Source organism: Chlamydotis macqueenii, chromosome 2, assembly GCF_036417535.1.
Source record: "Chlamydotis macqueenii isolate bChlMac1 chromosome 2, bChlMac1.mat, whole genome shotgun sequence".
NCBI classification, from domain to species: Eukaryota; Metazoa; Chordata; class Aves; order Otidiformes; family Otididae; genus Chlamydotis; species Chlamydotis macqueenii.
Genome location: NC_141557.1, coordinates 101,790,299 through 101,817,835, shown reverse-complemented (window position 1 = coordinate 101,817,835; position 27,537 = coordinate 101,790,299). Strand labels below are relative to the sequence as shown.

The 27,537-nt window shown below is 37.9% G+C and overlaps 1 protein-coding gene across 1 annotated transcript in view; it reads right to left on the bottom strand.

The window, feature by feature from the left end:
- Positions 1 to 14,218: 14,218 nt before the first annotated feature.
- The window catches only part of FBXO15 (F-box protein 15), a 29,140-nt gene continuing 15,821 nt past the window's right edge, over positions 14,219 to 27,537 (bottom strand). The window contains exons 7-10 of the mRNA XM_086742165.1: positions 26,304 to 26,386; positions 24,982 to 25,127; positions 18,932 to 19,056; positions 14,219 to 15,343 (exon numbers count right to left, since the gene is read on the bottom strand). Coding sequence (XP_086598291.1) covers positions 15,074 to 15,343; positions 18,932 to 19,056; positions 24,982 to 25,127; positions 26,304 to 26,386 — 624 coding nt within the window. The 3' untranslated portion in view covers positions 14,219 to 15,073. The remainder of the gene's footprint in view (positions 15,344 to 18,931; positions 19,057 to 24,981; positions 25,128 to 26,303; positions 26,387 to 27,537) is intronic.

Genomic DNA, 27,537 nt, shown 5'->3' with positions numbered 1-27,537 from the left:
CAATTTTTCTGTGAGTACAGCTTTAATATTTCCTTCAGGGCACATGGTGTTTGTTTCCAGCCCCGACTTTGTTAATTAACCTTATCTAGTAAGTTCAAAGGAAGCAACTGTAGCTTCCATAGTATCAGCTGTGACTGGACCCTGTTGTTTACAGAACCTTAATTCTGTAGGAAACCTATCTAGAACCTGATTGAGTAGGAAAGTTGCAAGTACCATGGCATTGCAGAGCCTAGTCTCAATATAGAATCATAGAATCATAGAATGGTTAGAGTTGGAACGGACCTTCAAAGGTCATCTAGTCCAACCCCCCTGCAAGGAGCAGGGACATCCCCAACTAGATCAGGTTGCTCAGAGCCTCATCCAGCCTGGCCTTGAACATTTCCAGGGATGGGGCATCTACCACCTTTCTGGGTAACCTGTTCCAGTGTTCTACAACTCTCGTTGTAAAAAAAAAAATATAGCTTTTTAAAAATTCCACATAAATGTTATTTGTAAGATTTCACATCAGCTCTTCTGTAAACTACAAAATCACCCTTCAAGTGAGATCAAATACGTTGTATTAGCAACAAAGAATAAAAACAAGCACATGGACAAGCAGCTCTCCACACAGGAGACACTTTGAAATGTGCTATAACCGCAGATTAGAAGAAGTAATAAATTAGGAAGGGTGGAAAACAGCTTTTCTATTCCAGTGTTTTAATTGGAGAATGAGGTGAGGGAAGGAGGAGGAGATATTGGGAAAGAGACATGGTTTTAACATTCAAAGTTTTAATTGAGTCTGTAGCTGAAAAATACCAGAAGTGGGCTCACACCTAAAAAGTTTACCTGAAATTTCAGGAGGTACTTTTGTGTTGCCTCAGTGAGTCATTGATCAATACTATTAACTAATCAGGTCAAAAAAAAAAAGCTAATTTTCTATTCGTTCATGAGAATGCGAAGTTTTCTTATCTTTCCCTAGGCCAGCAGGGGAACTCCACTACCGCCCTTGTTTCACTCAACAGTGTAGCACCCACCCCTTTGCTACCTAACAACACATGAGAGGTAACAGTTGTAGCGTATAGTCCCCAAACTCTCAATCCTTGCCAAACTGCCTCCGTACCAGAAGAAAAGAAGATTGAAATCATGCTGCAAATTCTGAAGTCTTCCAAGCAAGATTCAGGAACTACAGAAAAATAAACCTCACATCTGTAGTTCTGAAGAACAGCATTAGTGGGCACGTGAATCAGCGTGACCCACCAAAGAAGAGTCGGTATAGCTTTTGTCAAAGGGAGTCACACCTCCCAGATTTCTACATTTGAGGAAAGAATCAGGAAGTAGGTGGGCAAAGAAGATCCAGTTGATTTGTAAAGAAAATAAACAGCCATGGGAATAATTTCACATGGTTTTAATAAAGCTAATACTAAATAATCATTAAATGTTAAAAGACAGAAAAGTAGCCATTGTTTGCCTACTCCAATACCTAAGTGGAAGGAACACCGTGCAGTTCCATATATTCACAAGCAATTTAAGAAAAAAAGCAAAGGTACAAAAAAGTGGTACAATGAAGTTTGCTAGCAATATTATCTTAAATGGGGAAAGTAAAGTGAAGTGCCAATAGGAAGGAGTTCCAAAAGCAACTCATACAATTGTGTCACTTTACAGTTGTGTCTCATTTAACCTTATCACATCGATAAGCCTGGCTCTTGCCTACCTTCCGATGCTGCACATCAATTCCAGAAGCAGTGTAGCCTGCAGATTTATTTTTTTTTTTAAATCAGGAGAAGGACCTTCTAATAACTCAGAATGCTTAAAGTTTTTCAGTCTTGGGGCTGCTTTAGAAAAAAAAATTAAAAATCATTTAACGTTTTGTTGCATGTCGTGCAGAAGAACTCAGAATAATACCCAAGCTAATACTAAGCTTTCAGTTCCAGAACTGTATCAACACAGTCATAGAATCATAGAATCATAGAATGGTTAGAGTTGGAAGGGACCTTCAAAGGTCATCTAGTCCAACCCCCCTGCAAGGAGCAGGGACATCCCCAACTAGATCAGGTTGCTCAGAGCCTCATCCAGCCTGGCCTTGAACGTTTCCAGAGATGGGGCCTCCACCACCTTTCTGGGCAACCTGTTCCAGTGTTCTATATCTCGCATAGTAAAAATTTTTTTCCTAATTTCTAATCTAAATCTACCTCTCTCTATTTTAAAACCATTACCTCTCGTCCTATCACAACAGGCCCTACTGAACAGCCTCTCCCCATCTTTCTTGTAGGCCCCCTTGAGGTACTGGAAGATTGCTATCAGGTCTCCCCGGAGCCTCCTCTTCTCCAGGCTGAACAGCCCCAACTCTCTCAGCCTGTCCTCATAAGAGAGGTGCTCCAGCCCTCTGATCATCTTCGTGGCCCTCCTCTGGACCTTCTCCAACTGGTCCATGTCCTTCTTGTGTTGGGGGCTCCAGAACTGGACACAGTACTCCAGGTGGGGTCTCACCAGGGCAGAGCAGAGGGGGAGAATCACCTCCCTTGACCTGCTGGCCACGCTCCTCTTGATGCAGCCCAGGATGCGGTTGGCCTTCTGGGCCGCAAGGGCGCATTGCCTGCTCATGTTAAGCTTCTCATCCACCAGCACTCCCAAGTCCTTCTCCTCAGGGCTGCTCTCAATCCACGGGCACGGGCCCACCTCTCCAGCCTGTCCAGGTCCCTCTGGATGGCATCCCTCCCTTCCAGCGTGTCGACGGCACCACACAACTTGGTGTCATCGGCGAACTTGCTGAGGGTGCACTCTATCCCACTGTCCATGTCGTCGACAAAGATGTTGAACAGGGGCGGGCCCAGAACAGACCCCTGAGGGACGCCACTCGTGACCGCTCTCCACATGGACATTGAGCCGTTGACCACCACTCTCTGAGTGTGGCCATCCAGCCAACTCCTTATGCACCGAGTGGACCGTCCATCAAACCCATGTCTCTCTAGTTTAGAGAGAAGGATGTCATGTGGGAAGAAGGATGTCATGCGGGAACTGTGTGAACACAGTCCTGTGTGAACACATTAACCCTGTGTTGCCATAGCTATACTATTCTCTGAACCTGCACACAGATCTACAAGTCTACACTAGGGAACCACATTGCCAAAGGCTGTGCTGCCAAAGGCGTAATACAAATTATCATATCTTCCAAACCCTGTAACAAAAATAATACTTAGGATTGCTCCCTAAAAACTTTGCTTTTTGACATTTTTAGGTAAAGTGGAACATTTTGTTAATCTCTCCAACTTCATGCTGTGCAGAAAACTGAGCAGTTCCAAGGGAGCACTAGACAAAAACATTGTTAAGGTATCAAATATATGTCATTTGCAGAGCATCGGCAGTGAAGAATTTTAAAATCTATAAAAGCTGTTGATTCTTGGTTTGTTGATCAAAGATCTGCTGACATATGAAACATTTCAAAGCAATCTCTGCTTCTGTTTAAATGAATAATTATGTTTCAACCATACAAATCAACGAAGAGGAAGTGAAACATAATCCATTTTTGGTGCAAATCTTAGCGGCAAAATCCAACTCTGACCCCACTTGCACATTTTACAGTGGGACCATCCTGACTCTTCTACCCAAGGAAAGTGATTTCATATATACTATAGAAATTAACACAGCAGGCTACAGAAACCCTGGGATCGACTCAGGCATAATGAGAAGAAGGAGCCTGGAACAGAATTCACTGAGGAGACAGAAACTGTAGATGGCAGCTAGAATGCTACGGAAAAAAAAAACATTATTCCAGACAAAATGTGCAGAAGCCCAAAGGTCACAATGAGTACAAACTAGAACTGTACACTCAGTAAATAGCACTTCAATGAGTGACTCTAGGGCAGCGATACACAAGCACACGTAATCAAATTAATCCTGACCTACAAACTAAAGATTGCTGATCTGTGTAACCACACAAGGAGAGCTGTTACTAGAAAAGGATATTTGCGTGACTACCACTAGATTTACTGACACAGGTTCAAGATATGTTGGCTGGAAGGAAAGAAAGGGAAAGGACCTGAACTTCTCAGCCCAGCAAAACTGGCCCAGTCACTTTTAGAATTTTTTTCAAGCATCCATTTCCAATTGTTGACCTTCATTTCTCAGAAAAAAAGAAAATGGGGTTTTCCACCAAGATCTTACAAACTTATCTTTCTCACAGTAACCAGATTAGGAACCATTACAAGGAGATGCATTTTACCATTGCATTACATGACTGCAGGTGCTTCAGCACAAGAACAGTGCTTCCTATGTAATGCTAGAAAGACAGAAAAAAAAATTTCCAATAAGCACAGGAACAAACCTTCTCATAAAGGCAATGAGGGAAATGTGAATACAAAAAGTAAATTATGTATTGACAGAACCTTATACTTTTCAAATGTAAGCTCACACATTTAATAACACTTATGACAAAAGTCATGCTAGGATCAAACCCTTTCCCACGGATATGATTCTGTCAATGTTCTCACTGAAAAAAAAATCTAGGACTATGGGAGAAACAGGTGGTGATTTTATTCCCAAAAAGCCAAACTAGATGTAAGCATAGCTACTCAAAGTGAGACTTTGTCGTAGGTCGTACCTATGTTGATTTGCTGCATCACCTTTAGTATCGCTTGAGGTAGCGAAGCTGAAAGGACATAACAGCTGAGCTACTTGCGTATGTCCGGAGGTGACATTCCCAGGGTGAAGTTGCTGACAAACCTTAGTGCCATCCATGCTGCATCATTCTTCATCTACTTAGAGCATCTCTGCCTGAAGGAAGGACTTTCCACAGCCTTAAATTCCCTTAAAATGCAAACTAGGAAAAGCATCGCTTATAATATCAGCAGGAGTTTTTTAAACCCAATGAATAAGATTAACCAATTTCAATGCAAATTACAAAATTCCTTTCAGTTTAAACTAATTCATTAAACTCCCTTACTTGTTAACATTATTAAGGCTAATTGATTAGCATGCAATTTCTTCTACTGAATCTGTAAACCACAACAGAAGTTAAGCTAAATATTTTCACAAAAGGACCCTCTCTTTCCCCCACTTGCTATTTTACAGCCTGAAAATTCTACTGGCTGAGCCAAATCTCAGGCGTGTGACTTCTCTCGCTGTCTGTCACAAAGTTATAGCAGCGTAATGTGAAAATAAGCCTTAGTGAAAGTGGCAGGGAAAAGTGCAGGTTTCTGATTTATGTCCTTTACAGAATAGATGGCTAGAACGTTCACTAAGTCCCTGTCGCCAGATTGCAGCTACCATATATATTACGCTCATGCTTCAGTTCACATTTTCCTTCAAATAGCTGAAACCTGTTCTATAAACTGTCCAGTTCTGCCAGTAGCGAGCAGATGCTACCAGTGTGACTTTTACTATATAAACATTGCTGTTTTACAAGTTTGTGTTAGACTGAAATCTTGAGTCTCTCTTAATCCACTGGGCAGCTACTGTTGTTTTCATCAAGGACATCAGGAATTGCCCCACACCTTCATAAAAATATTCCGTTCCATACTTGTGGGAACAGATCCAACAAGATTTATTGTATTCATTACATGGCTAGACCACTTGCCTGACACTGATGAAGCTAAAAAAAAAATGTCCTGGCAGTTCCTAGCAGCAAATCTGCCAAATATTCAGTAGATAAATGAATAAGGGACATCCCTTTGATCCCCTCTATGGATACCACTCGGATCAAGACAAGATAGAGGCAGTATCTAATGTAAAGAAGCGTAGGTGGGAACAGTAAAGCAGCAAAAGTAATGGGGGGTGGGGGTAAAGAGGTAGAGGTTGAAGCCTGAAGTACAGAACTTTTTTCTACCTTCAACTGCAACCCTTGTAACGTGCTATTAACACACAGTACCCTCTTTCTTGCAGTCTTCTTCTGCAGTTTCCAAGGAGGAGCTGCAAAGTTACCATTTGTTGGCCAAAACTCCAGTGAATGACTATTCAGTAAATTGCCCAGCTCATGGGTAAACTTTGCATTCTGAGAGACGTCCTGGAAATAAAAGAAATTCACTTCTCCATAAGAATTACAATAAACCAATGGGTTCCACAGGCCATCCACATTGATCTTCTGCTTCCATTCAAATTCCATCTCTCTTTTGGGACTCATTTCACAACAAGCTTTGTTCTACCTTGGTGCAAGAAAGTTCAGGGACTAAAAAGGCCTTAGATTTATCTCATCTGCCTCTATGCACCTTAGCAAGTTACCTAGGGTAGGAATCCTGTTACTACAGTCTTTTGCAACCTTCACAGGAAAGAAACAGGTACTTGGGGAGCCAAGGAATGGAAGCATTCATTTTTCTCTAAGACGGCAGAACATGGTGTTGCTCTCCAGTTCAAGTCTTAGCCTGCTACATGGGAAACATTGGTAGTGACCAGTGCCTAAAAGTTATCTGTTGTTGCCTGTCTTATACCTACTTCGTACAAAAGAAGTTCTTTGCTTCCTCGTACAAACACTTTACAAAAAACATATAGCAGGAGAAGGAAGGAGAGAGCAGGTAAGCACATGCAAGACAGAATCATTCAATGAAAATACATCACAAACACAGCCAGACTACCACCCATTTTGGCACCTTGAGAAGAAGCACCCTAACGGTAGAAAAAAATGAATGCTTAACTGCAGGTGACCTTGCCCAGATGCCAGCTGCTGCCCATGTGAAAAACAGGGTGATCTGTCATAGGCCATCCTCTATAAACAAGACTTTGTGTGCAAGTTAGTGTGTGTTATTTTATACATCACATTGAAACAAGAAAAGGAAATGAATGGAATAAGATTGCTCTATACAGGAGCTGCCCGGAATGCCAAATGCACAACAAGGTCAGTAAAAAGTGGTGGGTGCTTCCACAGGACTAAGGAAAAAACATCCATAAAAGGCGTAAAATGAAAAAGTGCCCTGTCTGAAATTCGCTGCAATGATGCAATATAGGCTTCTAGGAAAAAAAAAAAAAAAAAAAAAAAGAGAGAGAGAGAGAAAAAATAGAGAGGAGAAAAAAGGGGCAGGGGGCACAGAAAAGAGATAGACATCCAGTGCCTTAAAATCATCTCTGGGTCTTGAAAAACAACTTTCCAAAAACTCAGTCCTTGGAAAGAGACTCAAATTGCAGATTTAAAGGAGGCAGCAAATTATTCACAGCTAGAAGATGTATTATGATTACCTGGAATTATAAATAAGTTTTCACACACAGGCACACACGTACTTTCTACCTAGGTAAGCACATCTACGCAATGAGAACATAAATGTAATGAAAGCGCAGCAAAAAATTATTAATGAAGGACAAAAGGGTTAAATCAACTTTCCTTATTCTTATCTCTAAAAGAGAAGAAATTAACTTTTTCAGAGAAGAATCTCAGAGGAACAAGTAGCTGCTACAATAGTCAAATGGTGTGCATTATTTTCAGTTGGATCAAGCAGTCATAAATTTTGGGCAGTTTGCTAACATCTGAGAATTAGTTTCTATATAAATTCTGGCAAAAAAAAAAGCAAGAATCAAGATTGGGTTTATGCTAATGCTCAAGTATTAGTTGAAAACAGATCATTTGCTTGAATCAGATTTTTAATAGTCAAGGCAAAACTACCAACACAAATCAGAAAAAAGATCTTCTTCCTCTTATTTCACTGCTAGATAATTTACTTCAGCTCTCAGAGATATGAGATTATAAAGGACATCTACACTGGAAATCCTTACTGCAGAATTAGTAGGAATAAATAGAAAGAGCTGAGCTGAAGCACCAACCAAAACTTCCATTTTAATAAATCCTGGAATACATGTCCCATGTAACACAAATATGGATGTGCAGTCTGACTTGCAGATGGGCTTCTCTTTGGACTTTAAAATTTGCACTGAAATATTACTGTACACAACTTGCCCAAAATTACTGCAGATGCAAAATGAGGGACCAAGGCACAGCAGAAGAGTCTAAAAGAATGCTCTGTGACAGTAAATTAAAATTTCATATATAAGTGTATTTAGTAACTTAAATGGAAGGCCCCTAGTACATTAGAGATTACACTGTACTTCAAACAGTCCTCATGGGGAGATGGCAGGAAAAAAGCCTCAGTGTCTCAAAAGCGATAAACTTTGTGGCACTGGGTTTTTTACAGTTTTGTCTGTTGGCTAATGAGAATGAGGCAATGTATGAATGGATTCATTAGTAATGGATATTTTTTTAATCCGTATTTTTGAGAAAGAACCCACTGTTGCAGGCTGGCTTTTAATGGAATAGAGATGCATAAAACAATGCAAACTTTTTCATATACAGTTCAACAACAGACAGGTTAACCAGCACTTCAATTCTAAAGAGTATCCTAAACCAACCCATATGTAGAGGTCTCCAGCTGCATAAAACTGGAGTCCAGTACTTGAGCTTTGATCCTTCAGGAATACTGAGTAAATTGGGCAACTATCCACAAATTCCCATACAGATACAAAAATCAGTGAAAACTGAAGGCCAAAATACCTTCCTTCACACTGCCTTTACATAAATTTATCTGTGGGAAACTAACTACTACTATGTCACTCCCCCCCAATCCCACACCTTGCTAGATTTGTTACACTATCCTAACCTCAAGCTTCACTTCCAGCAGCCTCGGACCAGTCACATTCCTAATTTCCAACTGGCTGAATGAATCATTTCACAGCAGATGAAACTTTATTCTGCAAAGCGTTGCAAACCTTTAATTGGGCTTGAGACCTTGAAAACACATAGATAATTGATTTCTTCATGATACCATGGAGGGAGAAGTGAAGTAGAAAATGGATTGTTAACACTAGAATATCACCTGCTTAAGACAAAACAGGAGGTAGGATTCAGACATAAATCTGCTGGTTCCAGAGCAAAACACTGATCATGTTCAGTAACTTAATGACTTGGTCATGCAAGCACGTTTGTGCTATGTTTTGGGTTTTTTTTTAAGAATGTATATAACCTGTAAAACTGAAATGCATAGATTAAAAAAAGGAAGAGGATGTCAATTACTTCTACTTGCTGAAGATGGTGTATTTCCAACTCAGTCTCCACCCTATGTCCTACAATATGTGAAAGCAGAAGCAAAACTTGAAATTAAAAAAAATTAAGTAATTGTATTATTTCATTACTTATTCATTAAAGGTCCTTTTAGGATAGCATAACATTAGCATTACAAAGTTCCGTCTTTCCTTATGCAGAAATATTCCACTTTTACAAATGTACTCTGTAACAGAATTAAAACTGAAATGTTAAGATCCTCATATACGTGTGTAAAAATTAGAACAAAACATGGTGGACATGTGGTATAATTACTATGATACAGATTTATTCCTCAAAAACATCTTTTACTTATCATATCATACAAGTAGCAAACCTGGAACAGAATTATTTAGTTCCAACTTCCCTCTCTTTTAAAGGCTTTTGTTAAACATTTTCACTAGGTACACACAGACATTTGCACATTTCTAACATAAAAAAAAATAAAAGAAAGATTCCTAAATGGTTTCAAATTTGGACAGTACAGTACATTCAGTACAGTAAATCTTTCCTCACCACACACAACTCACTAGTTATCCCTATTGCCACCATTTCCCATTCTGATTTATGGTGGAAGCAAGATACAGGAAACAATGATAGGGTTTAACTTTTCATATTAATGTCCTTCCAAGCCACTACACACAAGCAGAGATTAAAACCCATCGCTTGTTCTCATTTTAATTTCTCAAAACGTTGTTTTATCTGTGCAGTTTCTAATGCAGTTATATTTGAGCTCAGATCCAGTTATCACAACTCAGTGAGTCACTGCTTATCAGCTGAGCTGTAGTAATATGCCAGACAGGCAGAAGAGCAAATGCTTTTACCTAAATCTCCTTCTAATTGTTTGAATGTGTTGGAACACCTGGTAAATACAAGGTAGGCTACTACATGACTGTTGCTGGATGGTAACTCATGAAGATATACTTAAGATACACAGCTTGATCATTTGTCTAGATTCTTAACCTGAAATCTATTTCACCTCATAGTATCCTTATTATACTATATAGATTTTTTTACTACATACTCAGTCACTAGCATCAGATAGTCATGTAGCTGAATTTAAAAAAAGGGAAAAAAAAGGAAGGCAGTCCTTGTCTCAGAAAGCAAGCACATGACAGTGAGAACAGTTTCAACGAAATCAAGACCATAACTAAATATCTAATGGATGAATGCAAATCAAAACATGCCTGCTAAATAGGCAGAGAGAGGCCAGGCAGGAGAAGAAGTATCTGTGATGAGGCTGTCCACCATACAACTGCTTTCTGTATTCAATCACTTTTATCAAAAGCACACTGGAACAGAAAGGCATTTTGAAAGCAGAGCTGGTTCTCTAATAGCAATTGCAAAAAGACAGGAAGAAAAACCAAAACAACTTAAAGACTAGTTTGAAGAAAAATCCTGTGATTACTAGCCTACGCTACAAAGACTTCAGAAATATATAGCTGCTATTAGATCCCCACCAAGGTAAGCCAAGCGCAGCAAAGAGCAATGATGCCAGAGTAGCAGAGTTAAAATTAAAGACAATTCTTCAGATGATATAAACCAAGACAGTTTCAGCTTGTATCAACGGAAGACCACATTAGGTGCCCAAGAATATTAATGAACTGTTCATTGAAGATATTTTCCATTTACAAGTACCTCTTCCAAAAAAAAAAAAAAAAAAAAAAAAAAGGAAAGAAAAAGAAAATCAAGAACACAGAATATGGAAGCATTTAGGTACATAGCAGACATCTGGCAAAACAATGACAAATGTCAGGATTAACATTTATATGTAGTTCTATTAAAAAGACAACTCCTCCACTGTTGGAATAATCTATTAAAAGCCCTTTCATTAAATCACTCTTTCATACTAACCAATTCCTTTTCAATACAATTTAAACTCATTATGTTAAATGACCACTATTATACTTGTAATAAAATAAACATGAGTACTGTATTTATCCTTGCCTACCAAGTAAATCATCCTTTAAAAAAATATTACAGTTCTATCTGTTGCAGAGTACTTAAACGCACACATTCAAAAATTGATGGTGGTTACTCTCTTTTTACTTGGATGAGCGTCCCTGAAGCACATACAAAAACAAGCAAAATCTTTTTTTTTTTTTTCCACTTACAAGTGTTTATACTTTCTCTCACAGAAATTGTCCTACTACTTGGATAAATTATGCAATTACAACAAAAACATTGTCCTGTCCTAACAAAACCATTAAACCAGCTGCAAGAAATCCCAAGGCATTAAGAGAAAAAAATGTGATGTAAGGCTTAGTGTCACAAATAGTTGTGTATTTTGATGATCAGATTTGAACTGGTGCCTCCATTTTTCCTGTTTGTTCTAACAACTGTCCTTTATACAGCAAGAATCTTCCATTGCAGAGTGGGCCATGCAACTCAGTTTACCGCCTTTTGCACCAGATGTATAAAAACAGACTTAGCAGAAGATTAGCCAAAGTTTTTACCAAAACATACAGGTTTTTTTTTAACATATTATATTTTCTTTTAATGAAAGAGCCAGTGCAGTTACCTAATGCAATCCTTTTTCTTTGTGGATGTTCAGTGTCCGTCCTCACTTAAACAATGAAAGGAAGATGGGAGTTGAAAAAATGGAAGTTTGAGTGAAGCCACATGTAACTTTCCAGGTTTGATCATTGTCGTGGTTTTGTTAGTGAGGGGGGGCCTAAGGTGGCAGCTTCTGTAGGAAACTGCTAGAAGTCGCTCCCCTTTGTTCAGTGGACTTGGCCAGGCCTAGGGTGGACCCGCTGCTGGCCAAGGCTGAGCCGATTGGTAGCAGAATGTCCCGTGGTAACGCCTCTACGATAATGTATTTAAGAAGGGGAAAACAGGAAAAAAAAAAGAGGAGAGAAGATGTGAAGAAGCTGAGTGGGGGCAGAGGCACAGAGGGGGAGGCACAGGTCTCGTGGGCCTTGCAGGCCTCACCCTCTGGCCTCTCGACTGGGCCCGACTCGGTCCGGCCTGGCTGTAAGAAGTGGAGAGGAGATGAGAAGTGAATAAGATGTAAAAAAGATCCCGAGAGACATCTACCAGCCTGTTGTGAGGAAGGGCTGCAGACACCAAGGTCAGTTCAGAAGGAGGGGGAGGAGTAATGCGGCTCCTGGCCAAGATTCCCCTGCAGCCTGTGGTGACGACCATGGTGGAGCAGGTTGTCCCCCTGCAGCCCACGGAGGTCCACGGAGGGGCAGAGATCCACCTGCAGCCTGTGAAGGACCCCACACTGGGGGAGGTGGATGCCTGAAGGCAGCTGTGGCCCGTGGAGGGCCCGCTGGGACAGCTGTTCTGAAGGCACTGAACTCCGTGGAAGAGATGACCCACACCGGAGCAGTTCCACGAAGGACTGTGGCCCGTGGGAGGGACCCCACGCTGGAGCAGAGGAGGAATGTGAGGAGTTCTTCCCCTGACGATGATACAGCGGCGTAAAACAACGCGTGATGAACTGACCACAACCCCCATTCCCTCTTCCCCCCTGTGCCGCTCAGGGAGGGGAAGGTAGTAGAGATAATGTTAAGCTTGGGAAGAGGGAGGGGTGAGGGGAGATTATCTTGTTCTCTGTCTCATTATCCTGCTGTTTGTAGTAATAAAGAATAGTTTTCCCCAAGTCGAGTCTATTTTGCCCGTGACGGTAACTTTAAGGATTTCTCCCTGTCCTTATCTCAAACCTCGAGCCGTTTTTCCTTATATTTTCTCTCCCTGTTCTCTCGGAGGGTGGGGGGAGTGAGAGAGAGACTGCGTAGTCTGGTCCCGATCAGGGCTGAACTACGACAATCATACAGGTTGCAACTACTGAATTTGCTTCTGCTGAGTAAATTAAAAGTCACTGTCAGCTGAAATGAAAGCAGTGTACACATGGTACAATACTACAGCAGGTTTAGGTCCATCTGAAAAGGTAAAAATGGATTCTTAGTCTTCATATCTTCAGAAAGGACAAGATTATGGTCATGTTACTTCAGTGAAGATGCGCGAGAACAGCTCTGCAACAGTTAGGCCCATTTTTTAAGATCTCAGAACCACCGTTTGCTTGGGTCTGCTGCATATACACATTCTTGTTTATGAACAGCAGAAATAAGTTAGCAATAGCCTGAGGAAAGTCTGCTATGCCTTGTATCACTTTTTAGGTTGACAGTTCTGCTAAAGAGTTTCTCTCTTCCTCATTAATTCAGTTAGTAAGCTTTCAGGCTACTAGACTGGAATATTGGGAGTAGAGATAGCGTACTCTCTTATTTAATCTCCAATAGTGACACCAGAATTTTATATAAAATATTCTATTGTATAAAACAGTCAAATGCTTTAGAAATTGAAATTGCTTTTTAAAGCAAAGGAAGTACTTTACTTTTTTTTTAAGAAAAAAAACCAAAAAACATTGGATATGCAAGAAAAATTCAGCTAGAATGAGCAGTGACAGAACTCTTAACATTTTATGACTGCTTGAATGCTCATTGACTTTGGCAGCTTCACAGCAGGTCAGAGAATGTACTTGCACAACTCAAAGGATCAATGCAGCTAGAATAGTAATTCCACATCTTCATTGGCTCAGCAGGGAGGCCAACGGCAGAGGATTTTGTGACTGAGCTACCACTTCCTTGCTAAAGTCTAACTTCAGGCAAAAGAAAATCTTGACTGGTCACTTGTCTGTGCAGCGTAAATTTCAGGCCTGTTGTTCTGGCATTCATCACACCCAGCCCACTTGTTTAAGCATTTATTTTACTTCAAGGGATCCCAGTCACCATCCACAGCCAATAAGAAAGGAAACAGCTGATCATGCGTGTTACACTGGCTAACCACCAAACACAGAAATGTTTCAGTTTCCTCATTAGGTAACATTATACAAGTCAAACTAGAACTGAATCAGCCTTAACTTTATTATCTTTGACAGTTATATTAAGAATCAACCCTACTGTTGTAGTACAGATCTCCTAATGTCTCTCTAGTATAGAGCGCAAGCGCTTACACATAAACACTGCTTGCATGAACCAATTAATGTACTCAAAAAAATAAGGAGAGGAATTATTTTTAAGGAAATGACTACCATAATAAAGTCACAGAAGTCAACAAATATAGCACTTTTTTTCCTTAACAGAGTACTGTGAAACTACACAAATTTGCTGTCGTTTGTAACATGCTATGTAATGACACTGGAGTCCCAATACCATGTAATTTTATTTTTTTTATACAAGGAGTAGGATTTGGTCCTAAAGCTACTTCAAGGAACCTGAAAGATTAGGCACATATATTCAATTTTTATATGAATACTTATTGTTAGATAAATAGTATCAGGTATGCACTGTTTCCAAAACAACTCAATGTTACACACATTCAGTAAGAGCAGACAGCAGTGCAGCTGTGCTGATAATTGGGACATTTATTCCTAGGCCAATACATGAGGCAAGGCTTAAATCAGACAGAAAGTTAGAACATGAAAAAACAGAACAAATAGGAATACAAAGAAATTTCATAATAGATATTATATGTGACGTTTTCAACAAATGTCTTAACTGCCACACAGTGCAGATCTGTGACTTCCTGTCTACCCTTGAAATTCTCTACTAGAATACATTTAAGTGAAGTATTTTCTGAAAAAAAAAGTATTTCTGCATTTAACAAAACCTATCAAACCCTGTTATTTACCAATAACACTTAACGAATCTGAAGGGAACCGCACACATGCTGTTTTACTACTAGGCATAAAAGTCAATATTCTCAAAAAACAGTGTAGCTTACATAAGGTAAGGCATCTTCACAGTATGGTTCGCACAAGAAGCAATTCATTAACCATAGTAACAAGTATCTATAAAGACAAATATTCCTAAAAATAATTTCAATAAACCCAGCACCAGAAACAGACTAACCATATGATGTTCAACAGAGAAGAAAAACATTCATTTGTATCAACATGTCTCTTCAATCCCTTCAATGTCAATTAAAAAAAAAAAATTATACAATTGCCCTTGTTACTGAAAAACTTGGAGGAAGAGTCTTGCTCATTGGTATCAATTTTAAGCATCAAAAGTTTAGTGTGTGTTTTGTGTTTTTGTTTGGTTTTTTTTTAATAAGGAAATTAGTGACCCAATTAAGTCAGTAATTTGTTCCATACCAGTTATTTACCTTTTGGATGCTTATATAAAGCACCAAATTGACTATAAAATACTCCTTGGTTCCTTCCAACCAAACCAACTCAACACAGACTTTACCCTCTGAATCTGCATAGTGTGTGGTATAGATGTGACCCATGTAGTCATAAAGGCTGGATGCCTTGGAAGACAGCTCCGTGTTGACTGGGGCACTGAAACACCAGAAGGGCTTTCCATTTTCATCCAAGAGAGTAACATCCATCATGTAGCAGTCCTACAAACACAAACAGAAGAGATTATTTCCCTATGTCATGGCACAGTAAGTAGATCTGTCCCTGAATTTTAGGAGAAATATCAAGGGTTCAGAGAGCAACTTTTGGTACAAAGGCTAAAAACTCAAAATATATTTGACACAGCTCCACTGACTACTGCAAAGCAACAAATACTTATTTAGAGGTTTGCTACAGAAATAAAAATTGCAACCTACAGACATAAAAAACTGTGCTACAGAAAGTAGCACTGCCAATCTAAATCAGACATTATTTCTTGAACATTTTTTAAGCCTTTAACATCTGTGTTTCTCAATTATTAGTTACATTACCATTCAAACAATGATAGTCTTTTCAATATGAGAAAGAAACCTATGTTTAAACTCAGGTGCTAAACTTGTGTGAATGCAGCAATATTTGCAAAGACACTCAAAGAGACCACCCCTAAGGCAGTGTACACACACAACAATCACCCTTATGTGCCAGCTATAAATGAAAGGTATACAGCACTTTTTGAATGGCTGCAACCCTCAGTTCCCAAAAAGGTAATATTAATATATCTTTCTTCCCTCCAAATAATTGCTTCTTTTAAAAATTTTTGAAAATATTTCTTTACAACACTAGAGAATTATATCATTTTATTAGGCTAAAGTCAGGATGCCAATTCTTGGGCTCTTGCAAACTGATTATTTCACGCGTCTTAAAAGCATATGAGTTGTGTGTCATTGTTAGTATCAGCTGTTACCTATTCTCATGAGTTCTGAATCACTAAATTAATATTATCTTAGTTATGCTGTCTATATGCGTTACTTCCAGGAATATCACATGCTCCAAAAGCATAAACAAACCAACATCACATATTCCATGACAGAAAAAAAAAAATTTGGAATGCTTTATTTCATTGTACTACATAGTTGTGCTTCCATTGCTTTAACATTTATTTCACTATTCCTGTACTTCAATCAAACAATACAGAGCAGGTGGCGCAAACATAAGAGGTAATGTGATATATACAGTTTTCCTAAGTTTGTCACTGTAGACTATGCAGGAAATACGGAATTCAAACCAAATCTGATGATGATTTAATAACATACGAGCTATGAAGTTACTTGAAACAAGAAAGAATTACTATTTTCTGGTCTGACATCTTGCCTATAAAAGGCCAATTATGAAAAGTAAAGCAGGGTGACCTTGAGTGTTGGAGGGAGTGGTTCTTCCCATGTATTTCCAACTATTCGTACTTCAGCAATTAATTTTTCATAAAAAACACCTGGAAGTGCCAAAAAAAAAGCTTTTTTTTTCCCCCCTAGAGTATTGAACAAAATTCAAGTAATTCAAAGTAGTGGCATGTTCTGCCGCTGTGGCTGATTTTATTTGGCCTTCATATGTTTTAAGAGTTTTAGAGATTTATGTTAAAAGCCAAACTGAATTCTACCCACAGCTATGTGTTGACATGTGCAATCTCTCACCATAAAATGAGGGGTTTAAAAAAACCAAATTGATATTATTTATTTTTTCCTAGAAACAAATATTTAGTATAACTTACACTGCAAGCACACAGGACAGAGCTAAACCAAAGACTATAGTCATAGCTCTCTGTTTCCTCTGACAGTTAATCTCACCGATTTTTATGTGCTACTCATGATTATTTTCATGGAAGAAAAAAACCTGCCAAGCAGCTGTAAATCATAGCATCAGGGAATGGTTTGCATTGGAAGGGACCTTCAAAGGTCATCTAGTCCAACTCCCCTGCCATGGACAGGGATATCTTCCACTAGACCAAGTCACTCAAAGCCCCATCCAACCTGACCTTGAACATTTCCAGGGATGGAGCATCCACAACTTCTCTGGGCAACCTGTTCCAGTTTCTCACCACCCTCATTGTAAAAAAAAAAAAAAAAAAAAAAAAAAAATTCTTCCTACTGTTCAATTTAAATCTACCTTCTTTCAGTTTAAAACTGTTGTCCCTTGTCCTGTCACTACAGGCCTTTGTAAAAAATCTCCCTAAGTCTTTCTCATAAGCCCCCTTTATATATTGAAAGGTCACAATAAGGTCTCCCTGGAGCCTTAATTTTCTGCCATCTGCCCAACATGGCAGCAAGATTTCCTACCTCCTATCATATGCTTTTCAAGCAAATGAAGTATATTCTGTAATTAGGTGCTAAGATCCCACTAACTTTAAGCATACAACTATTCTAGCAAAATTTATGTGATACACAATAAAAATAAAACAAAAATAAATTAATTGAAGTCTGAAATTTTTCAGAAGCCTCAAAAAAGCAGCTATTATGCATTATGGTTCTCAATGAACATCCGTGGCAATTACAGAAAGATGGAAAACAACCGTTTTAAAAGCATTTTCTTGTTATCTTTAATTCTAATTACCAACATATAAAATTTTTAACACACATAGGGGAAAGATTTGTTGTTCTTTTGAAAACAAACACCCAACTCAAAAAAGTTTAGTGCAAACTGAGAAAAAATGCAAGTGAACAAGCTTGTTACTATGCAAACAAGGAATCTGAAGAAAAAGAATTGCTATAAGGAGTTATAGACAGAACACTGAATAGAAACTATTATCCAAGTTCAGCTGTAATTGATGTTCCCAACAGATACTAGGAAATTATTAAGTTTTAAGATAAATTTTTTATTCCTCATTGCATGGGAAAGTTGGTTGACACTGTAAACTATAAAACAACTATGTGAACATCTATGAGCGAAATATTATGTTATCAAACAGTATTCCATTCCACACTTATGCAGGATTACCAGAAATGACAGTTTTATTAATTTTTACTTTTTTCAAAGTAAGTGCCAAAATTGAAATCAAGTATTGAATCAGATCATTTTTCAGTAGTACTTCGGTTACATTTATCAGAATTTTTGGTACTTAATATTCATACAGCTGAAGTACATTTAAAAATATGTGCATTCACCGTGACTGCAAAAATCTACAGAACTACTCTCAAATTTTCTTAAAATAATTATTTTAGGAATTTTATACAAGAGAATGAGTGAGAATTCCTCCAAAATACAAACAGTTAATTCAGCTGACCCATGTACATAACTCAAGAGCTAGGTGCTGACTGCACGAATGTGGACTGTAGTTTCTGCCTGTGTCCATCAGCATTTCAACATTCTCCAACAGTTTCTAACTTTCACCAGTTTCTAACTTTCATTGCACATACATACTGCAATAGAACTGCAGAGGGGTTCAAGACTTATTGCATTAAAAAAAAAACAAAACAAAACAAAACAAAAAAATACCACAAAACCTCCCACAAAAACCACATCCACAATACATTTTTATCCAGGATGTCCAAGAAGTGCTGGTCAGTCAAGCATCTTTCCGGAATGGAAAGCACTAGAGTCATGCTTAATGCATCTATAATGCAATCTAGACTCTCAGAAAAGACAAAACTTTTTTCCTTAAATGTCATATAATTTTTGTAATATTTGAATTGAGGATTTTTTCCTAGTTACAGACACCTTCCACAAATAAAAATATTTTTTAAATTAACATATTTAAGATGCATAAACACAATTCTGTTTCGAGATAAGCATTTTCAGAAAAAAAACTACTTCTGACTGACCTTTATATTGCCTTTAAACACATCTGTTTTCCAGGATAAGCCAAGTGTCCCAATAAGAGGCAAGTGCTTCGTATTATCCTTTAAGCTTACAACTGTGAGCCTCAAATATCCATCTGCAATGTCACCTGAAAATATTAACAATATATAACATTATACTACTATAAATCATACAAATCCAAAGTACACTGTAAATATTCTCTCTGCTTCTCTCCGTGTCTTTAGTTTCTTCCCACTCACCAATAAGGAACCCTGACATACACCAACAGCTAGGTATCAAGCATGTTATAGAAAATTTAAGTCACTTTGATTCTGTGATCCACAAAGCATTTCAGGGCTTTGATTCTGTAGAAGCAGCAGCTAAAAAAAAAAAAATTGGTATATTTGAGTATAAAAATCATGAATGCCACCTAAAGGAGTTACGGAAGAATCCAAGGAGTAAATCCCATGTTCAGTATTTCAATTTCATGCTACTAGTGCCTCCATCACTGTCTGCTCCCCAAAAGTCAAGCTCAACATATAACACATGAAAAAAATGATGAGACGTCCTGCTTCCTTTTTTTTTTTTTTTTAAATCTTTCTACTCTGTAACTCAACTAACCCTATACAACAGGGTATAAAGATAACTATCAGTCCTCCCTGAACGGGATATTGTATCACTTAACCTGTTCTGAACAAGCAATATGCCTTGATTTGAATCAAGTTTTTAAATAATGGATTTGTTCATTTTTTAAATAGCTTTCCAAAAGCTCACTTTCATTTCTTGACAGAATTATTAAGATTTCTTTGTGATTTTTTTTTTATTTTATTACTGCACATAACCATATTTCTTTGGTATGTCTTCCTCCCCCCCTAGAAGAGATTGACTTTAATTGTTCTTTTTTTCCATTGCTATCAGAGGAGGAAAGTTAACCAGGGAGTCCAACAGTCTAATTATAATTTGGAGTACATCATAACAAGATCTCTGACTATGAAAAAAAATATAAATACATGCCTTACATCATAACACATGCAGATTTCTTAGCAGGACATCCCTTAAACAAATTTCCCTGAACAAGAGATACTCTCTCAAAAGAGCAAACAAAAGCACTAGAGAACTCAAAGGAAAAAAGAAAAAAAAAAGAACAGAACTAAATATCTAGCAGTTGCCGGAGACAGACAGGAAAGGAGAGAAGGAATTCCCAGGAAAATACTGCGTGTCAGGATCTGGTAGCATGCTCTGGATGGTCAGATGATAATTGAAGAGACTTGTAGAGGCTTAAGATGCAAGTGGCAAAACTGGAAAAAGAAAAAAGAGAGAGAAGTATTTTGCCTATGGTTCTCCTTCAACCAAGCCCAAGTAGCAGCATGAGGCTGAAGACAGAAGCAGCAACATCAGAAAGGCTGGCTTTGAGTTAAAAAGCTAAAGCCTGTGTGAAGGAGCAGCAAAAGCCTCTTTGCCTGGTGGCTGCTGAAGGCAGACAGCTGCAGGCAAAATGACAGAGAAAGAGAGCCCACAGTTTACCACAGAAGCTAGAAACTTCTCTGAATTGGTACTGTGGGGCCAAGTAACTCCTAGGAGATGCCTGGCCACAAACCAATGCTGGAAAGACACCACTCACAAGCGAGGAGGCCAAAGAACACTCACTGTGTGGAGGAAGCAGCACCACACATGACAGAGGACAGAAGAAGCAGGTTTTTCAGCACAGACACTGTCTGGAATAGGAGTGTGAATACAGTGAAACCAACATGACTATGCCCAGGAAGTATTTCATACGGTTGAAGGAAAAAACACATCACTACAGACAGTGATGCCCACTGTCCTTGCAGACATGAAGGACATAAAGTCCCAGAGAATTCAGTGGGGAAAATGTAAGCAGAATTCACTTCCAGGATCCAGCTCAAAGTGCAAACAAGGCTATTAAGTTGATACCTACCCAGATGGTTCAGTTCCAAACCTCAGTAAATCAAATCCAGTGACAAAATTTCATTCAAGAAAAAAATATTTTAGATAAATAGTCAAGCTTTACTGGATGAACATTGAAAGCCCTCATTTAAAGCTGAGCTTTAATACAAGAGACTTTAAACAACATCAGTCAACAAGCATTTTTTTCCAAATGAGTATTCAGTTATCTGCAATTCAGATTTGAATGGAAGCAGCTATTCCTCTCTCTCACTCCAAACAAATGAAAATTTTAATGGAATAAAAACAGATTTAAAAAAAGCACTCTGCTAATAAATTAACAAAGTCCAGGACATCACTACTATAGCATGGCATTAATAACATTAACTGCTGCATAGCTAGATGGGCCACCTGGCTAAGGTGTAAATTATAAATCCCTGATTGCAGCTCCTTCTTAACTTTAGCTCAGAATGAAAATACATGACACATATGAGGAATCTGAAGGCTAATTATTCATGTGTGGTCAGTTAATCCAGTCTTCATAATTCTTTTTAACTATAAAAGCTTCATTGCAGTCCTCATATCCAGAAGAAAGAAAAAGCAGGCCTAGGAATGAGTAAGAAGATGAAGTGCTATGTAATAAAATCTTCCCTTTCTCCTCTCAAAAATTAAAGGGCAGAGCAAGCTATGGTACACATAACACGGGAAACCTAGAGGAAGCAAATTGGACAGGGCTTTCTTCAGCCTGATTTAGAATTTGTTTCATCCTCTCCTTATAATATCTACAGTGCAGAGTTTATGCAAGACATATAGCAGCAAAGCAGCCCTTTAATCAGTCTACATTATAGTGAACAAATATTTCCAAATAAAGGGAATACCAATATAAAGAAAACATATCATGTAGACAAACCTCAGGGGAAAGAAATAAATACTCTAATAGTTCAAAGGCACTTATTTTAGCTAAAAGCCAAGTGAGTTTGTCTTGCTAACCAAGCCTTTGTTGCAAGTTGTAATTTGATTGTTATTTTCACAGGAAAGGCGGTGTTTAACACTAATTCTGAAGGCAACAACCAGCCTTACCATGCTGAAACAATAATTTAAACTTGCAAATCAATCTTCAAGGTCATTGCAAATACATGATGTGATATTTTACAAACAAGTCTTAAAAGCTCTCTGGACACACAAAAATCACCCCATTACATTTTGGAGGCACAACACATCAACTTACATCAACAAGGAATTACATTGAAAAGCCAAAGCTTAGACTACCATATGGCTACAAAGCTACGCTTAAGAAGTCAAAAAGCTAGGTAAAAACATATCAAGAACGTTTATTAAAAAGCCAGATGCAGTACTCATGGCTTCTATGACTCATATGAAAAGCCTGTCACAGCTTCCTGAAAACAACGAAAGTTTTCTAATACATTCAATTCAAATTGAAAGTATTTAGCATATTCACCCTACACTACCTGTCAACAAGACCATATTATCAATTCTGTTTAAATGGAAGGAAGTATAAAATAAAAAGCTAAAAAACAGCCAAAGCAGAGTGGCAAAACAGCTAGTTACTGCAGTGCAATTATTAATAACAGAAAAAAAAAAAAAAAGAACTGAAGCCATATATACTCCATGTACTTGGTTCAATTAAGTGTGATGTAACTTTTTAAATTTAATGTTAAGAATTTTGCAGAAAGAATTCAAAACAGAGCAGCAAAATGAAGCACAACATTAATGAACACTAACAAAAAGCAGACAAAGATAAAATGAAAGGTGAACAAATAAATCAGTTATTCTGTAGAAGAACAAATGGGCATTCCCTGGTAACCTAGGAGTGTCTACAGCCTCCTAACGGAAATAAATAAATAAGTAAAAACCCAGTATAATAGCTGAGAGCTGATCTGTGTCTCAGGTTGTGAAAACTGCCATTGGCATGTCACATCCATAATTTAAAATAAATCTGGATTGCTTAGAGAATTTGAAGAAATAGCAAGACTTCTATGTCAGAGACCTCCATGCTTCAGAGACCTCCCAGAGAACGGGGCAAAGAGTACCAACCGAACAGAGCCTAAAAACAAAGTGCAAACCATCAGATACAACCAGCTTGGACAAACCTACACTGCTGGCCACGTTTCAAAACCCCATGTTTACCAGAACAACAAATTACTGTGAAGATATGTGACAGCAGACAGCCATAAGCTGCCTCACCGCATCATCGTTGAACATAAATTATGGAGGAAATCAAGCATTCTCCAAAAGGAATTATTGTGCAAGTACGTGGAAGGGACTAGATGACAAATGAGTTTATTGCCTGCAGAACCATGGCTTCAACTGGCTGATGTCCTGTGAGAGCAGAACCTAGCGGCCGTTACACAGCTAAAGGACACAAAACCAAAACAGTTCAGAAAACACTCATGATCATAAAACAGATTCTCTAACTTGCAAAGTGACATAGCATCACAACTGTAGCTCCTGGACATTTGCTACAATTTGCATAAACACCAGCTTAACCTTTAACAGAAGCAGTTTCTAAGTAGCAAAAAAGTGACACCAACAAAGAAAATGTGCCACATACTGCTTTTTCTTGTACAGCTGTATTGCTAAGAGCATAAAATTTTCAGTTTAGAAAACAAAACATGACATCCACCTAAAAAAAAAAAAAACAAATCTCAAACGAAAAAGCCAATCCTCTGGGAAATTTACAGAATAATTTTGGGGTTTTTGAGGATATAAAGAGGACTCCTGTACTGAATAACACCTCAGGAGAGAGATTTCTATTGCTAAATGCATAGAATTTCACTGAACATTCACCGAACTTTTATCCTTCGAAGTATTCCTTTATTTCAAGCTTCGAGCTTTTCAGGAATCTCAAAACATGTATGCTTCAAAGGATGACAACACTCCACACCGTGCACAAGGCTACAGTCTAAATGACAGGTTTTGGAGTCACCAAATACAAATTTACAAAAAAAAAAAAAAAAAAAAAAAATTTGTGGGGAAATTTGTTCTAACACTGTAAAAGCATTCAAGCATGTTAACAGCGCCTTCTACTATCTTCATCAAAACCAGTATTTTCTGAAAGGCTCATTAGTACTGTTAGCAGAAAAATACTGGGGAGTAATAATTAATTTACAGTGTTTACTTTTAATTGTTTAAGTTTAATATTTTAATCTGTCTCTGCTGACAGAAAGACAGCTGTGTAGCTGTGGGCAGGGTTGTGTTGAAGTTAAGGCAAAAGAGAGATCACCCATATATTTTGCAAAATCCTAGTAGAATTATTAAGTTGGGCTGTACATGAACAACAAAGACTGTTAATCATGTCTCATTAAAAGAAATGCTAAGAACTGAAAAAAAGCATCACAGTTAAAAACAATCACTGAAATAATTTATTACACAATGAAAGGATGTCAGAATAGACAACCTTAAGTCGACATAAATAAAAGCCATAAATCTTAAAGTTCACAATATCTTCTACAAATACATTTAAATACTTAATCTGTCAATGCACCTAAAGTATACCTGAGAAGGATTCTACAGAAAGAGGTCTCCAGAATGTATGAGGTCAAACTCACTCTCCCTTACAGTATACAAGTGGAAGAACATGAACCTGCACCAAAAGCTGTGCCGCTGCATTAACAACTCAGCACTGAACCAAACAAACAAAAATATCCTGACAATCTGCAGAACTTCTGTCTCAGGCCTGACACTATGTCCATGTAATGTAATAGCAGGCAGACTTCATACAGAGCAAGCTTATGTCACCACACAACACACCATGCAGATATTACAGATTCAGAGTGGACATAAGGAATTTTTTTTTTTACACAAATTTTTTGTGGAACACTGGAACAGGTTGCCCAGAGAGGTGGTGGATGCCTCATCCCTGGAAACATTCAAGGCCAGGTTGGACAGGGCTCTGATCAACCTGATCTGGTTGGAGATGTCCCTGCTTCTTGCAGGGGGGCGGGACTAGATGGCCTTTAAAGGTCCCTTCCAACCCAAACCATTCTATGATGCTATGATATAAAGAAATCATGCAATGACCAAAAAAATTGCTTACTCTTAAAAACCCATTTCAGTTTCTCCCCTTAAAACAGAGATATTGGATATAAGAGAGAAAACATAGCAGCAGGGATCATTTTAAAAACAGACATTACCGTTCTGTCAACTCTACCTTTTCTGCAGAAGAGGCTCTTGAATGTTCCACACAGGTAGGTGCAGCTTCGACCGTGCATATCAAGATGCAGACTGTAGTCATGCAGACCATATTCTGGGTCAATATCATCCAATATGGGTTTATTAGGTGGAAGGGCATACTGACTTTAAAATAATAATAATAATAATTAAAAACTTAAGCAAGGGAGACTGACTTAATAGAAAGAGATATAGTAAATAGCCCTATACTGAGATTATCATCTTAGGAGAGGTTATAAGAAGGAAGAAAATTATTAGAAGACACAACTTTTCTTTATTAATGTTTTTGAAAATCAAACATTTCTAGTTCATCATACTTCTTTTAAGCTGTCTAATACAGCATATAATACTTCTAATCAGCTGTACAGCCTATCCCAAAGAAGAAAATACAGCAGTCAACTTTAAAAGATACATCTGTTGAACTCCAAAATATGGACTTGTTTACACACACAGGCAAAAAAAAAAAAAAAAGAATCAGCTTAACTACAAATCTAAAAGTCAGCTAGCTACAGACTTCTCGGGAATAGCAGTTACTGAATAATTTTGTCTGTGCCTAACCTAAAAGAGAAACTACTGCGCACAAATGACCAGAAGAGCCCAAATCCCAGAGGCAACTGAGCAGCTCCTGCATAGGATCCTATCTGGTAGTAAAGGAGATGGTGTTAAGTCTTAAGTCTCTATCTGAGCAGAAAGCTGAGAGGGTGGGCTGGAGGGAAAGTAAATCCCCCAAATCACCCCCTAAAGCTAAAAAATTCCATCTATTTAAACAGTTTACAGTGTATAAACAGTTATTATATTATACACTGCAATATACACATATACACAAATACTTCGTAGGAAATCTTGCTAGTTATTCAACAGAACTGAAAGATAAATGCAAGCACCTTAGCAGTTTACTACAATTTTTTTCTCCCCTCTTACACAGCTAAAGATTATTTTCCTACTTCCTAAAATGTCTCCCTCTTTTCTAGGTCTTTCAGATAGGAAGAGGGAATAAAAAGACTGCTTGTGAAAAGGAAGAAAGTATGCGCAGTGTATTTCTAACTTTCTCCATATAGCAAGTACTAGTACACTTGTATGACTAACTTATCTCTTCACTAGCATAATAATGGCAACATTTTAGTGTGAAAATACTTCTACGGCTTTGTATATAGTCACCCTAACTTTTGTTTGTATTAAACAAGAATAGTTAATAATTGCCCAAATATAAACCTCTTACCAGCAGTCAATTTTAACTGTAAAACTCAAAGCTTTATTCAAAAGGTTATCTTTATTACCCACAAAGGAAAAGCCAAAACTTACACAGTAGCAGAACCCAAAGTGCTTCTCTCAAGAAGTTTATGATAATGAAGACTTGCCATAACAAAAGCAATTTCATTTTTCTCCTGAAAAGTTAATTAAAGTAGATGTACTTTCATCTGGAAATACTTTTTTTTTTTCCACAAGGTCTTCCTGAGCATTAAAATTCATAGATAAATGCTGCTGCTTATTACTCTGCCGGTTACAGTAATAATGATAATAATGCCTTGCTTTAACACTTAGACTCCTGTAACTGCTACTGTCTTTTCACAAGAGCATAGAATATATGTAAAAGACCACAGCATTTCTATATTAGAGGGAAAGGGAGGGAAACTAGCTATGCCAGAGAGAAAGTTATCAGTAGCAATCCATGAATTTTACTTCTCTAGCTTCTACTTACCATTTTAAACTGGATACCTAAAAAGTGTCAAACAGGCCTTACTCCCAGCTACTAAATATGTAAGCATGAAGCTTATTTTCATATGTAAGGAACTCCTTCCAAGGAGGGCTAACATCAGTCAGGCATACAGAGCTATTCAACAGAAATAACGAATTTCAAAGTAAAACGCCAGATGTCTTCACCAGATTACATACTCCTGGGAAAACGATAAGACATGCCTTCTATGGGCCTATATAGCTCAAAGAAAACCTCAGAGCTCAATATGAGATCTAAACAGAGCCAAAGGTATCCATTTACTTCAAGAACACAGAATGCCAGGATTTCAGCTTTTTGTCTTTAAAAGAAAAATGCATTTTTAAGTTCTGCATTTGCAAACATGTTAATCAATAGCAAAATCATTCAATGCCAGTAATCCATTACTGTCCTGAAAAGTGAGCAACTATTGTTTTCACCTCTCTGGGTTACCAAACAGAAAACTACATCCTCTATTCAAACTTTTTTTTTTTTTTTAATTTTAGCTATTCCTGTGCTTTTGTAGTGTAAAATTACAGCTATAAAAGATATTCTGATAGAGATTTATCAATCACATGGAGTCTCTCAGTCTTCCTCTCTCCAAATACCAGAAGGCCCACATAACCTGCTCTTGGCTGTCAAAACTACAAGCATTAGCAATTTCTGCTAAAAAAACAAGATGTGTGGCATTTATGGTTACTACATCCATCTATGGTTAACTGCCTAATGTTACTCTGCCCACATAGAGAATAAGAACAGGTGTTCAGAAAAGTAAGCAGGAAAAAAAATACTAGAAGGAGGCACTCGATGCTTAACAACTTTGTG